This window comes from Condylura cristata, unplaced genomic scaffold, assembly GCF_000260355.1.
Source record: "Condylura cristata isolate star-nosed mole 26May11 unplaced genomic scaffold, ConCri1.0 scaffold00010, whole genome shotgun sequence".
In the NCBI taxonomy this organism is placed as follows: Eukaryota; Metazoa; Chordata; class Mammalia; order Eulipotyphla; family Talpidae; genus Condylura; species Condylura cristata.
Genome location: NW_004567111.1, coordinates 4,877,283 through 4,890,697, shown reverse-complemented (window position 1 = coordinate 4,890,697; position 13,415 = coordinate 4,877,283). Strand labels below are relative to the sequence as shown.

At 41.8% G+C, this 13,415-nt stretch overlaps 1 protein-coding gene and 1 pseudogene across 1 annotated transcript in view; both read left to right on the top strand.

Annotated features, from left to right (window-relative positions):
- The window catches only part of PCCA (propionyl CoA carboxylase, alpha polypeptide), a 270,962-nt gene that overhangs the window by 81,855 nt on the left and 175,692 nt on the right, over nt 1-13,415 (top strand). The window contains exon 9 of the mRNA XM_012723156.1: nt 5,029-5,065. Within this exon, the coding sequence (XP_012578610.1) occupies nt 5,029-5,065 (37 nt within the window). The remainder of the gene's footprint in view (nt 1-5,028; nt 5,066-13,415) is intronic.
- LOC101620457 lies at nt 11,195-11,854 on the top strand (annotated as a pseudogene).

The following is a 13,415-nucleotide window of genomic DNA, read 5'->3' as shown; positions in this document are numbered from 1 at the left end:
TCCATAGTGTCTAGAAGCAGTGATCTTGAATAATCGCCCCCCCCCCCAACAGTTACTGATTCTTTCTAGAACAGGCTGAGAAAAGTGAAAACCGAAGTAGTTTCCATCTGAATGAAAAGCGGGACCCTCTCTCAGAGTGTGGAGAATTCAGGGCTGGCACGCAGCTGTACGCAGCAAGTGAGAAAAGAGAAGTGTCTTGGAAGAACAAGGCCATATGTCCATGTGGAGAAATATGTATACCGAGTGTTTAGCATCCAGGGAGACTTATTTTGCTAGTTTCTGCTTCCTTTCCTACCCTTCTTCCTGCTCACCAGCGATCACGAGCACAAGGTCTTCTGGCCCAGGAAGGGCCCTGTGGTGCAGGCGCGGCTTTGCAGTTGCCAGCGTGACGTAGTTCGTCACACAGATGCCCGGGACTGGTGATGACCGAGGCCGGGTCGGGTGGGGGGGCTGGGCAACACCCTTGCCAGCTTGGGCTGCTGGGCGCTTATCTCAGAGGCTGCCAACCCGCCTTGAGTGCTCCTGGGGTTGGCCACTCTAGCAGATGCTATACCTGCATCTTACAGAGGAGAAAACCGAATTCCAGAGAGGCTTGCTGGCCTCTTGTAGACGATGAGTGGCCATTGGTGTGGGCACGCAGGCCCCCTTCCGGCTTGGCACCGAGTCCCCCAGGCCTGGCCTTGCTGTCTTAGCCGTGGGTCAGCCGCCCTTGTGAGGCGTGCAGAAAACCCCTGATTTGGTTGGTTCTTTTAAATAATATTTGTGATGTACGTGTTGATGGCTGCAGCATCACCCAGCCATCCCAACCATTTGCAAAAGGGTTTCTCACGGTTACTCTTCTTGGTTTGGATCCCAGAACTCACTTGGTGTGAAAGACACCGACTCTGGTGGCTTCTTTCCTCTTTCTCCTTTTCTTGAACGGCCGCTTTGGAATGAAACCCCAAGGCTTTCCTTTCCCATTTGTGGTCCCAGGAGCTAATGTCAAGACCTGAGTGGGACTTCCTCGGGACGGTGGGACTGCACAGTGAACCCTGGTGACTGTGTCACTTCGAGCCGTGGAATCAAGTGGTATTGCTCATGTCATATTCCTGATGACTTCAAGTTGGCCGGTGGGTGGGGGAAGCATTAGATAATTTGAAAAATACTTTCAGTTGTCACTGATCTAAATTTACAATTGTGAAAGTCCGCAGTAGGCCAATTTGAACCTCACAGCAAAAACCTCAGTGTGACAATAGTAAAAGTTCCTCCCCTCCCCCTCCAATTTCGACCTTATCCTCTGGCACTGTCCCAGGCTGCATTTCTTGTGTGTGTCCATTTATAAACTGTTACTCACAATCCAAGGTGCTTTGTTTGCATGTAAATAAGGCCACATTATATATACTACCCTACAACTTGTTTTTTCCCCCTAGAGAGTGTGCTGTGTTTTGCATATCTTTAGAGTGCTAGTTGCCCTCTGAAACTTAAGTCCCAGGCCGCACCCCCCCAACCCCCCTCCCCCTTTCCCAGCTTGTGTTTCTGGCTTGAGTCTGCTGGGTTTGAGCAGCCGGGCCTTCCACACCCACTTCCTCTTGCCCTCTCCTCACTTCCTTACACGGCTGGTTCAGCCTCATGGACTGGCTTTTAGTATCTAGAAGTACTAATTACTCTCCTGATCTCGAGTTTTTCTGCACTTTGTGGAAATATGTAGGACACTGTCGAGGTCCCTTTCCCGCCAACCTTCCAGGGCTAATTACTGTCCTCAGGTTTTAGATGAAAGTTAACTTCAGAAAGACCTTTTCTGAGCAGTTCATCTAAAGGGGGGGGGGGGCTTTTACACTGTCCCTCAGTATTGTTTGTTTTCCACGTAGCATTATTTCAGTTTTCACTTGGTTTGTTTATTCTGTTTATCTCATTAGGTTCTAAGTTCCATGTAGTATTACTCACTACATACATGTTGAATTAATGTATAAATAAGAACATGTGGCTCAACCTTGTTCTTTTTTTTTTTTTTTAAAGTTTTATTTATTCATATGGAACTGGGGTACCGGTCAGAGATGTGGAGGGTGAGAGGATTCACCAGAGACAGAGTGGGGAGCTGAACAGGCAGATCGACGAAGTCCACTGCTGAGGGGAGCAGCAGGCGGGTCAGGAGAGGTCTGAAACGCCATGTGGTCACCTCCGGGGCAGGCGGGGATCGAACTCATGGGAAGTGGCTTTAGCTTCGCCACCAGGAAGGGCCACAACCTCGTTCTTTTTAAAGGCCGTGTAATATTCCAGCTTAGGTGTGTGCCATGGACGCTACCAGTTCCTTATTGAAGACCTTTGAAATTGTTTTCAGACTTCCTTTTCATATCAAAACACCACCAAATTGAGAACAACCAAGTGCTTTCTGTATCGGTCTGTGCACTCATGAGCATAGGCTAGTATCCTAAAAGTGCAATAGCTGAGCCAAAATGTGTCCAGTATCTGATAGACACTGATAGTTCCTTAACAAAAAAAATTAAAAAGCCCCATTTTGTACTAGACGAGTGATGTGAGTTGACCTTTACCTTTCAGTCATCAGGCCAGGTGAAACTTAGGTGAAAAGTGATGTCATTCTGATATTTGCACGTCTGTACTTGTGGCTAAAGGAGAACCTGTTTTATAAATTAAGCTCTTCAGTTTCTTTTTATATAAACTTTTTATCTAATCCTTTGCCCATTTTTCCTGGTGGTTGGGGATCCCAGCTTTTATTAAATATCCCTCCCCCCCACATTCACCCCTCAGCCATGTGTCAGCTCTATTGAAGTTGGAGCTCTATGTGGTTTTAAAAAATTCTCCTTAAAAGTAAGGTTTTATTGCCTGATAATGAAACTACACATGCTGAAAGGACATCTGGGAGCTGAGTAAGTATATTTAATAGCTTATTATTGAAACTGATAAGAGTTTTTTAATGTCTAGTGCATAATGTGTCCTCAGTAAAATATTTTGGGAGGAACGAATGAGAAGCAAAAGCTATTTTTAAGGCAGTTTGATTTTACTGGCGCTTTCACTTGGTAGAATTTGCTTTTCACAGTAAGAAAACTGAAGTTGAAGACAAGAGTGTTTCGTGCAGTTTCTAGAGGTGCTGGGCTGGAGGCGGTCGGGGATTCCGAGAGGTTCTGTGTGGCTGTCCTCTCGGCCTGGCCTCTCCGGCCGTGTGAGATTCGCGCGAACGTGAACGGACGGCAGAGTGCGCCAGGAGGAGCCGCCTCGGCCCCTCGCTCCGCTCGCCCGCTGGTCAGTTAGTTCCTCAGGGCAACACACTTCTGAGGCGGGAGTTTCTTTCCTCTCACAATATCTTTCGCAAATGTACCACTCGCCCTTTGAAAGAAAGACGCGGAAACTTTCCTTGTGGCGTCTTACAACCCATTTCCATCAGCCCCGCGCTCCTGTATTTTGTTCGGGGCACTAATTGTGGCATTTGGCGGGTTTAACACTTCCTGACAGAGAGGCTATTAAGGGGAAGTATTCTCCAATAACTGTCACTGGCTCGAACAAAGAACCTTCCAGCTCAATGTGGGGAAACCACTAACATTCCTAAATGACCCTTTTCATGGATTTTTATCCCTTTAAGCTAAAATTTAGAGAATGTAGGGTCAGCAAAAACAGCAAGGTGTAATAAAGCAGTAAACTTTGATTTTGGGGGGAGGGTAGAGGTATAGATTTATCTCTGACTTGAAAACAATTGTTATTTGGAAAATCTCATTAGCAGATGTGACTGCTTGGAGGAAAAAAAAAAAGACTTAAAACTGATGTCGTTCTCAGGACCGCTTTGAACTTAACAAGCATCTATTTGTGGAGCAGACTGGCTAATGAAAGGAAATTAAATTTTTCTGACAACTTCCCCTGCCAACCTCCTTAGTCAGGGGATGTTATTAGGTACTGAAGACTTTTAAGGAAGATTTGTTTTATTAGACATAAATGAACCAGTTCTAAACATCCCCTGCCCCCTTACGGGGGGGGGGGGTGGAGAGGTGGGGAGATTCTGACATGGTTACTCTACATTTTTAAAGTATTAGTTAAAAAGCTTAAAAAAAAAAAAGCCAGGTTTCACATTAGTCGTTTAAAATTGTTTCCTAAAAATTCCAACATTCTTACCAGCCAATTGTTTCAAACAATTCTTGTCATAGTTTAGTTTATGTGACTGAGCTGTAAGAAATTAATTTAGAAGGAGGCTTGGACTTAACACCTTTTCAGATTTCTCTTTATTGTTGTATGGGGGAAATGTAGCCCATTTAGTCATGGTCAGTGATCAATGAATGGCTTAGATTCAGGGGAAATTCTTGTCCTTTCAGCTCCTTAAAAGCCCCAGTGGCATTGGGTGATGGTTAGCAATAATAATCCTTATATTCCTAACTTGTTACTTTGTACTGTTGTGACTGCATTTTCTTGACTTTGGGGATTGGTTAGTTGAATTTAAGTTTTCAGTTGGTAACAGGATGTAACCAGTGGTGACAAAATATGTACCTAAAAAAAGATGAAAGAAAAAAGAAAGAATAATGGAGGTAAAATTAACATTTCGAGGAATATTGGCAATTCCTGTAGATAATAGAAACGGACTTCTTTATTTCTGGAAAATCTGTTAAGACTCCTCCCAAACAATAGAGAATCAACTCCCCCTGCTGACAGAATCTAGGAAAACATGACCTAGAAAAGGCAGAGGGACAGGAACAAGCTGGCTGTGGACAAGCTTTAATGATCTGATTTATGATTCAGTATTGATGGTAAACATGTAAATTCTGCTCTTAAATCCCAGCAACTGCACCAAATCATCAGGCAATTCTGGTAGAGCTTCCTGCCAGCTCATTTCAAACTGCTTTGAGTTTCTTCATATAATAATGATGAGGTAGAATTTACATTCCACTTATGGTATTAATTTTACATTTCTCCGAATGAAAAGAGTTAGAAGGTTGTAAAATCGAACATTAAATGAATCGGAGGAGACAGTAGTGCAATATATGACTGCCCTAAAGACATGGTGCAATGGCTGATGGGATTAATGTTGGCTCTCATTTCCTGCTTTTACAGGATGCAGATGAAGCTGTCAGAATTGCAAGGGAAATTGGTAAGTTCTTAAATTAACTTTGGTAGCGTTTCTATGTCTTTTTGCAGATAAAGCTGAGTAAATAGGTAATAAGTCATTCCCATAGTGCAAACACTGGTAGAATAGTCCTAGGTTTTTGATGACCTGTTGCTCTGGGAGAATTTATCAGCAGAATTACCATATTCTGTAATTAAAGTGAACTGCAGAGAGTAATTTGACCTAATTACAGCTCTTTGTAAGATGAAATCACTGGTTAATTAAAAGAAGGGAATTGTCTTGAGAATTCTTGATTGAATGTCATGTACATTTATATGTACGAAGTTGAATGCAACTTACTCAAGTTAAGGATATGAGATTGAAATAAAAATATCACAATTTCACAGAACTCTTCAAGTTTTTAGCCTATTCCTAAGATACTAGCTATCATTTTAATACTCTTGATAGCAAAGAGAAAGCACTGTAGGAACTTTCAACTGCACATTCTGCCTTGAAGTAGCAGGTAAGGAAAGGCGGCTTGAAGGCTGTCTCTGGGCAGCTTCAGGCGCCATTGCCAGGGGCGGTGCCTCCTGCTGGACTCCTGATGTTCCGGACAACACTTGTAATTTCAGTGTCCACTAAGTAGGAAAATGCATAAGGACTACACGGTCATCGTGATTTAGCAAAGCCATTAATCACTTGACAAGTTTCAAAATCATACTATAAGTTGCATACATTAGATCGGAATTTGCAGCTACAGGAGAGATATTAGAGGAATTCACAGCCACTGGAGTCTCAGCATTCCTACAGAGGGCCAAGCTTTTCAGCACCCTCATTAACATTTTCTGGGTCCTGTTTTCTCATTAAGGTTGAATAGTTAGAATTATTTTATACCTTTGGAACACATTTGATTTGACAACATTTACATAGTGGCAATCTACAGAAAGGCCTGAAAGTGCATTCGTTGCAAAGGATCAGCTACCTTAGCAGTTCTGCTCTGAAAAATCTGACTTTTTGCATCCCTGTTTCTAGGGGTTTGGCTAAATTATGTGGGTTTGGCCAAAATATTATTAAGTGTGCTTTACTTGTTTTGCAAAATTTTCTCTAAGATAGTCCTGGGTTTAAGGTCAGGCCCAAGAAAATATTTTTGGGACTACAACAGCTCTTTATTAATCTTTTCTTCAGAATCATCAACATTTTCAGAAGGCATTTCACAATTCCATTGGAAGATCTCTAGATTGCTAAATAAGTTGCACTGTCCTATACTGATTTTGGTTTATTTCTCTGAGAAAACCAAAAGCTTCTTTCTGAAGGTTGAAATTATTATTCTTTCTTATAACTTAAGAGACATGAAACATACCTACTAGCATTTGAGGAGACTTTCCTAAAATAATTTCATCTTAATCTGTTGTCTTCTCACTTCCAAAAGCCATCTTTCTAACCCGAGTTTAGCTACTTATTATCTACACTATCGGGCATAATGACATCATTATTGCAACAGTAGCTATATAAGGACAGAAGATTGGAGGAGACAGAAAAAGGAGTTAGAAAAATGTCTTGCGTTACCTTGGCGTGCCACCTTTTGAGTTATGAATCTTCAACTAGAGCGCTTCTTTTGTATAGAAAGTGGCTGCATTTTCTTGCTTCATATCTTTTATCTTGAAAAAGCCAGCCAGCCAGCCAGCCAGCCAACCAACCAACCAACCAACTGAACAACCTACCTACCTACCTGTGATCTTTAAAATCACCAGGAATCTGCTAGTTCCCATCACTTGCTGTTCCTTCCTTCATATTTTAATGCTGTGCTTTACCGGCTTTTCAGTGTTTACTACTGAGGTGCCCTAATCACCGAAGGTTGTTTTCTTTATACTTGCCCACAGTCCTTTGTCACTCTTTCCTCTCTTCTGCCTTCTTTTTCTTCTTCAATTACTCCTCTCATTTGTGAAATAAATGATTGCAATCATGTCTATTAAGTATAAGAGTACTAGTGTTTTGCTCTTCTGAAAGAAGGGGAAGCCATAAAATTTGAGGTGAAATAAAACATAATAAAGAACCAGGGTCATCAGCTTTATAAAGCTTTTGGAATTTCCCTGAAAACCCCTTCTCAGTCACCACGGGAACCTCTCATAAAACCCTTCCCTCAAGTGCTAATGTCTAAAATAAATGACATATTATTGGAGTCTCTTGGTTTTCTGTATTTGGTAGTTCACTGGTTTTGCTTGCTACTAGTTTATTGTGATGGGTCACATTTTCATGACTGATGATTTCATGACTGATGATTTTGTGACTTTATCTAAGAGTTGAACACCAATCACTGGCTCCATGCGAAAATATGTTTCTAGTTCTAAACAGCCGAATTATCACCTGTCCATTCGTAGGACTGCCCACGTGTCATACCTATTCATAGATTTCTCTGTTTTGCTTCTTTCTCTGTTACATGGTGAAACGAAATTCTCATGTTTTATGTGTTGCCCTTTGGTCTTCTCTCTTGTCTTTACTTCTCTTCTGGAAACAGGAATCCACGCTGCCAAGGGAGGAAATTAACTGCATTGAGCACTGATGAATTAGGTGCCTTTTACATAACAGTAGCTCTTGTTTATGGAGCATTTTTTCCAAGTAGCAGGCACTTTGTGACTGTTATTTCTAATGCTAATGCTTGGGTTAATTATTTTCATTTACATTTAAGAAACTGAGGATTAGAAATGGTAAGTAATTTGCTCAAGGTCACAGAGCTACTGAGCAGTGGGCCTGCTTTAAATTTAGATTTATTTAGCTCCAAAGGCCATAGATTTTTCATTATACTTTGGCTAAACTAATGGGATTAGAGGATGAGAACTGAAATTTGAGTCACCACATTGTGAAAAATACTGGAAGGCACTTGGGCACGTACGTGTGGAATTAGAGAAACATATAGTCTCTTATCATTGACTGGGGAGAGGCAGCGAAGAATTAACGTGTTACTGCCAGAGGGTTTTTTTTTCCCCTCTTCTGCTTGTCGCCCTCATTCTAACTCCTGATTTCCCCCCTTGACTTCTCTAAGTTGAGAGATACAGGGCTCTTGACTCCCAATTCATCTTTAACCTTTCAGGTAGACTACAAATCAGTGAGCTTGATTTGCATTACAGTTTGATTGTTTTTTCTGGCTTAAAGGATCTTAATACAGTCAAGTCAAATTGATTCTTAAGAGGCAAAGAAATTACAAATCTCAAATCGGCCCCTTAACAACTTCCAGCTTATTGTGATTCTATTCTTTTCCAGTCTTTCTCACACCGCCACTCATGCCCAATTTAAATGAGATTTTCCTGAGCCTTCCATGTACTATACTTCAAATCTGCTTCTCTCTTAGTTTTAACATCTCAGTAAATGTCACTCAGTTCACTCAGTGGCTAAAGCTAAAACCCAGGATCTTTCCTGGTGTCTCTTGTCATCCTATTGTCAGTCTTTCAATGGATCCCATCAATTCTTCACTCAGAATATCTCCCATATGCACTAATCCCTGTCCTCACTCCCACCAGTGCCCCCATTCAGTCTTCCATTGTCCTTGTCCGGGCATCACAATAGTTTCTCCACTGCTTTTCCTAAACACTTCAAAGCCATTCTTCCCACAGCAGCCAGCAAGCTATTTTCAACCTAATAATAAGAACACACCCCATCGCAACCACTCCATCCCTGTATTAGAGCCTCCCCATTCCCTTCGGGTGCAGATAAAATCAAAATCAAAATTCCTTTACTGTCTGCAGACGGCATGTGACTTGGCACCCACTTTTCTTTCCACTCTGCATTTTGTATCACTCAACCCCTGCTGCCAGACACTTGCTGTTTCTAGAACACACCAAACTTAAGGGCTGGGCCTTAGAAGAAGGCTTTTTTTGTGAGGGTCAGGGGGCCGGGAGACTTTTGCTAGGTCTTCACTTAGGCGGCTCCTTGTAGCCTTTCAGTGAAGACACTCTGAACCGCCTGCAGGCGTGCTGCCCTGCTATCATATCCTAAAGTTCAGCAGAGCACTCAGGAGTAATGGGAATTTTTCTTTTGTGTCAACCTTTCCCTAATATATTATTTGAAAAATTTCAATCATACAACACTTGGGAAAAGCTTTTACCTTTACATCCAACACCAAGATCCCACTATTAATTTTTTGCTAGATTTGCTTTCTCATCTATTGCTCCATCTGTTCCGCCATCTTTCTTTTGGCGCATTTCAAAGGACATTGCACACCTTAGTACGTGCCCTACTAAATACACCACATATATTACGAAATGAACATGTTCAGTATTTGTGTACAGTTTCATTGAGGTGAAATTTGTGTATAGTAATGGGAACTAATCTTATGTTGGTAGTAGTAATTTCACTATGTTCACAAGTTTTGAAACCATCGACACTGCCTAAATTCTAGCACATTTGTCATTATGCCCTAAAGAAACGCCTTACCTGGCCCTCCCTGGTGGCTCAGCGGGTTAAAGCAAAGCACTAACAAGCTAAAGCCACTTCCCCATGAGTTTGATTCCTGCCTGCCCCGGAGGTGACCACATGGCGTGGCAGACCTCTCCTGACCCGCCCACTGCTCCCCTCAGCAGTGTACTTCAATGATCTGTCTGTTCTGCTCCCCGCTCTGTCTCTGGTGAATCCTCTCACTGTCCCTTCATCTCAGGCCTGTACCCCAGCTCTGTATGCACAAATACATAAATCTTAAAAAAAAAACCCCACAAAACTCCTTACCCATTAGTGTTCACTTCTTAACACTCCCTCACCCCCTTGCTCCACCCCCTAGCTATTACTAATTTACTTTATGGATTTACCTATCCTGGATATTTCATGTAAATGGAATCGCATAATCTTTTGTGTTTGATTTCTTTCAGTGAATGACAATTCCAGTTTCTCCACATCTTGCCAACGCCTACTGGTTTTTTCCCCCCAGTATTATGGCCTATCTTAGTGGGTATGAAATGAAATCTCACTATGGTAGATACTGGCAGGATAGATAATAAAACATGATCCAACTATACGCTGCCTACAGAGGATCAACTTTAGATCTTGAGTCAGAAGTAGATTCCATGCAAATAATTACTGAAAGAGAACTGAGATGGCTTTCCTAGTAACAGATAAAATAGACAGCCTACGACTGTTACAAGAAACCCAAGTTCGGGGTCCTTGGGTTCACTCTGGGAAAGGTTTTCCCAGAGCTCCCCTTTCAGTGGCATGTGGCGAGTTTCTCCATAAGATAGAGACTCATTATATTTAAAGAGCAGGTTTATTAGGGGAAAGGACAGAGAAGTAAAAGACACTTGCATAGATATAAGCAGGCAGGAAGAGCTGCCCCAGTGGGACAGGTTTGCTGAGAGAGGCCTGCATGGCTGCTGGCTGGCGGCCTTAGGAGAGCGGCCTCCACTGGGGAGGTCAGTGCAGAGGAGTCCGGCAGGTGCAGGTCACGGGTGGCAGGAGGCTGCTGCCCAGTGCAGAGATTGCCCTGAGATAGTCCTTTCCTCTATGGGAGGGACTCACTCCTTTGTGGAGTGGCCTGTTTGCTGCTGATTTTGGGTAACTGTGGAATCTCAGAATGGGCCCAGTCTCTGTATCTTTACCCTAAGGTCCGAGCTTCTGATGTTCCCTACAGCAGTCTGATATGGGAGTCTCTGTGACTGGGTTAATGGTCACGTTAGTTCCTTCTCCCCCACCTCCTTGCATGAATCTATTCTCTTCCTCCATCAGGTATTGTACTATTAAAGACACATGTGCCCCAGATAGCAGAGACCCTGAGTATATGCAGTAAACATAGGATTTAGTGGATAAATAGTTGGATAATAGTTGGAGATTTCAAGACCGTATTTTAAATAAGTGATGAATAGAATATCTTCACAGATGATCCATAAACATATCTTGAACCAACTACAAGACAATTAGACCTTGTATATGTAAATACACACATGAGAGAATACTCTGCCTAACGATACAAATATACACATCATTCGCAAATAACTGCTAAAAGGAAGAGTTGGTGAGTGAAAATTGAGTTATAAAGTGTGGGGAACAGACAGACTACAGCAGTTGCTTCTGAAGTATGCTCTTTGTCTCACAGCATTTCCAGAAATTGCTTTGCTGTGGAAATATCTCACTGCCTCTGATGTTGAATGGATTGTTCCTCTCTTAAAAAATAGTATGGTGGGACTGTGGAGGAAGATGGCGGCCCCCCGGGGGCTGTCCCTAGCGGCCGCTGCCCTGAGAGCGGTCACCCCCTGGCAGAGGGGCAGGCTCTTTGCGGCTTCCCTGCGACCTCAGGCGAATCGGGAAGCATCGTTCTCTAGCCCCGAGGCTGGAGAAGGACAGATCCAGCTTACGGAAAGCTGTGTCCAGAGGCTTCTGGAAATCACCGAAGGGTCACAATTTCTCAGGCTGGAGGTGGAGGGAGGTGGATGCTCCGGATTCCAATACAAATTTTCTCTGGATACAGTTGTCAACCCCGACGACAGGGTATTTGAACAGGGTAGGGCAAGAGTGGTGGTTGACTCTGATAGCTTGGCCTTCGTCAAAGGGTCCCAGGTGGACTTCAGCCAGCAACAGATCCGAAGCTCATTTCAAGTGTTGAACAATCCTCAAGCACAGCAAGGCTGCTCCTGTGGGTCATCCTTCTCTGTCAAACTTTGATGCCATGACAAGTGACCCAGAGAGTGCCACCATTTGTACCAACTTGAGGAACCTCAAACTTGTAGAATTCTAGAGGTTTCTTGTAATCATGTCCCTCTCAATTTTATTTCCTCGGTCCAGAGGTGTTGTGTTTTGCCACTATTATTCCCAGAATATGAAGTTAAAACTGTGACTTTGATTAAATGCCGCTGCCCGTTCACGCCCTCCCCTATTCTAAGTCCTACTTCTTAGATGCTGTTTGTCAGATTTAGTAACTAGTATAGTCTTCATAAAGTCTCCAGGATTCCAAAATCTGAGTTGCTTCTCTGGCCTTCAGAGCTGCTTGTACATATGTGGATAGCTATGCATAAAAGCCTCATTTTAAAGAAAGTCCTTATTTAATGTTTTTTGGACCCCCCACAATTAACTGAATTGCTTGAAAACGTGCCTCCATCCTCATACAGACCTTTCAAGATTGTGACCATGTAATGACTATCTTTCTAGATAGTCATGTTTTTAGTATCTATGTTACTTAGAGTATAAAATAGTTCTGGTCTTAAGCATAGTAGGAAGTGGCCCCTTTGTTAGTATAGATAATAGATACTTATGGGTCTTCTTTTAGGTTTGCTTACCAGATAAAATTTAGAATATCCAGTTAAATTTGAATTTCAGGTAAACCACAAATAATTTTTTAGTTCAAATATATACCAAATATTGCATGAGACTTATTAAAGATTTTTTGCTACTTATCTGGTGTTCAAATTTCAATGTGCATACTGTATTTTGATTTGTTAAACCTGGCAACATTAGGGTCACAGAAAGAAAGCTTTTTTGTGATACAACTCCAGTGAATTTTAAAGTACCCAAATAGCACTTAAATAGGTGCTAAGAGCTAGAAATAGCTGTGGTATGTGTATGATAGTTCCCAGGGAACCAGAAATACATCGGCAGACAATTAAAATACAGAAAAAAACACCACCACTATGACAAGTGTCTTACAACCAAGTTGATTCTGGAAGAATCAATCGAGAACACTGGTTAAATCCATCCTTGCTCAAGAAATTAAAAGTTTGTTATAGCAAAAAAAAAAAAATAGTATGGTGTTCCCTGAATTAAATATTTATTTTTGTACACGGTTGTTTTGTACATTTTGTTACTTTATAGTGAAATTGGCCGCGGGTAAATTTCCTTTATATTTCTAGTACTTAAAAGGATACTCATAACAGACATTCAGCGAGAGTTCCTTCAGTGGATGAATCTGAATGGACATATATATGTAAATATTCAAATGACTTGTATAATTGTACATTCTCAAGTGCCCCCTCCACAATATTTATAGACCTTGACTTGATATAATTTTCTGATCTTCCCTTAATCTCCAATTTTGTAATGAGATACCTGGGAATAGTAAAGGAAACCATGCTATACTCTCAGCAAATTGATAATTTAAAGAAAAATCTAGAATGATTCAATTAAACTTATGCTTGTTTAAAATGGTGCTTCTTAATGACTATGACTCATCCATTCTTGTAGGCTGCCCTTGAATGCATCAGGTTAGACTAACAGAAGTTTGTAGGAAAATAAGGCTCAAATGTATGAGAATTATTTTCTGAACTTTATTGACTTCACATTGATGATTGCATCATCTTACGTTATTTACAAATTAGAATCTTCTTTTTTTGTTAAAAAAAAGATTTATTCATGCATAGAAAAACTGGGGTACAGCCAGAGGTACAGGGGATTGAGAGGATTCACCAGAGATAGAGTGGGGAGCAGA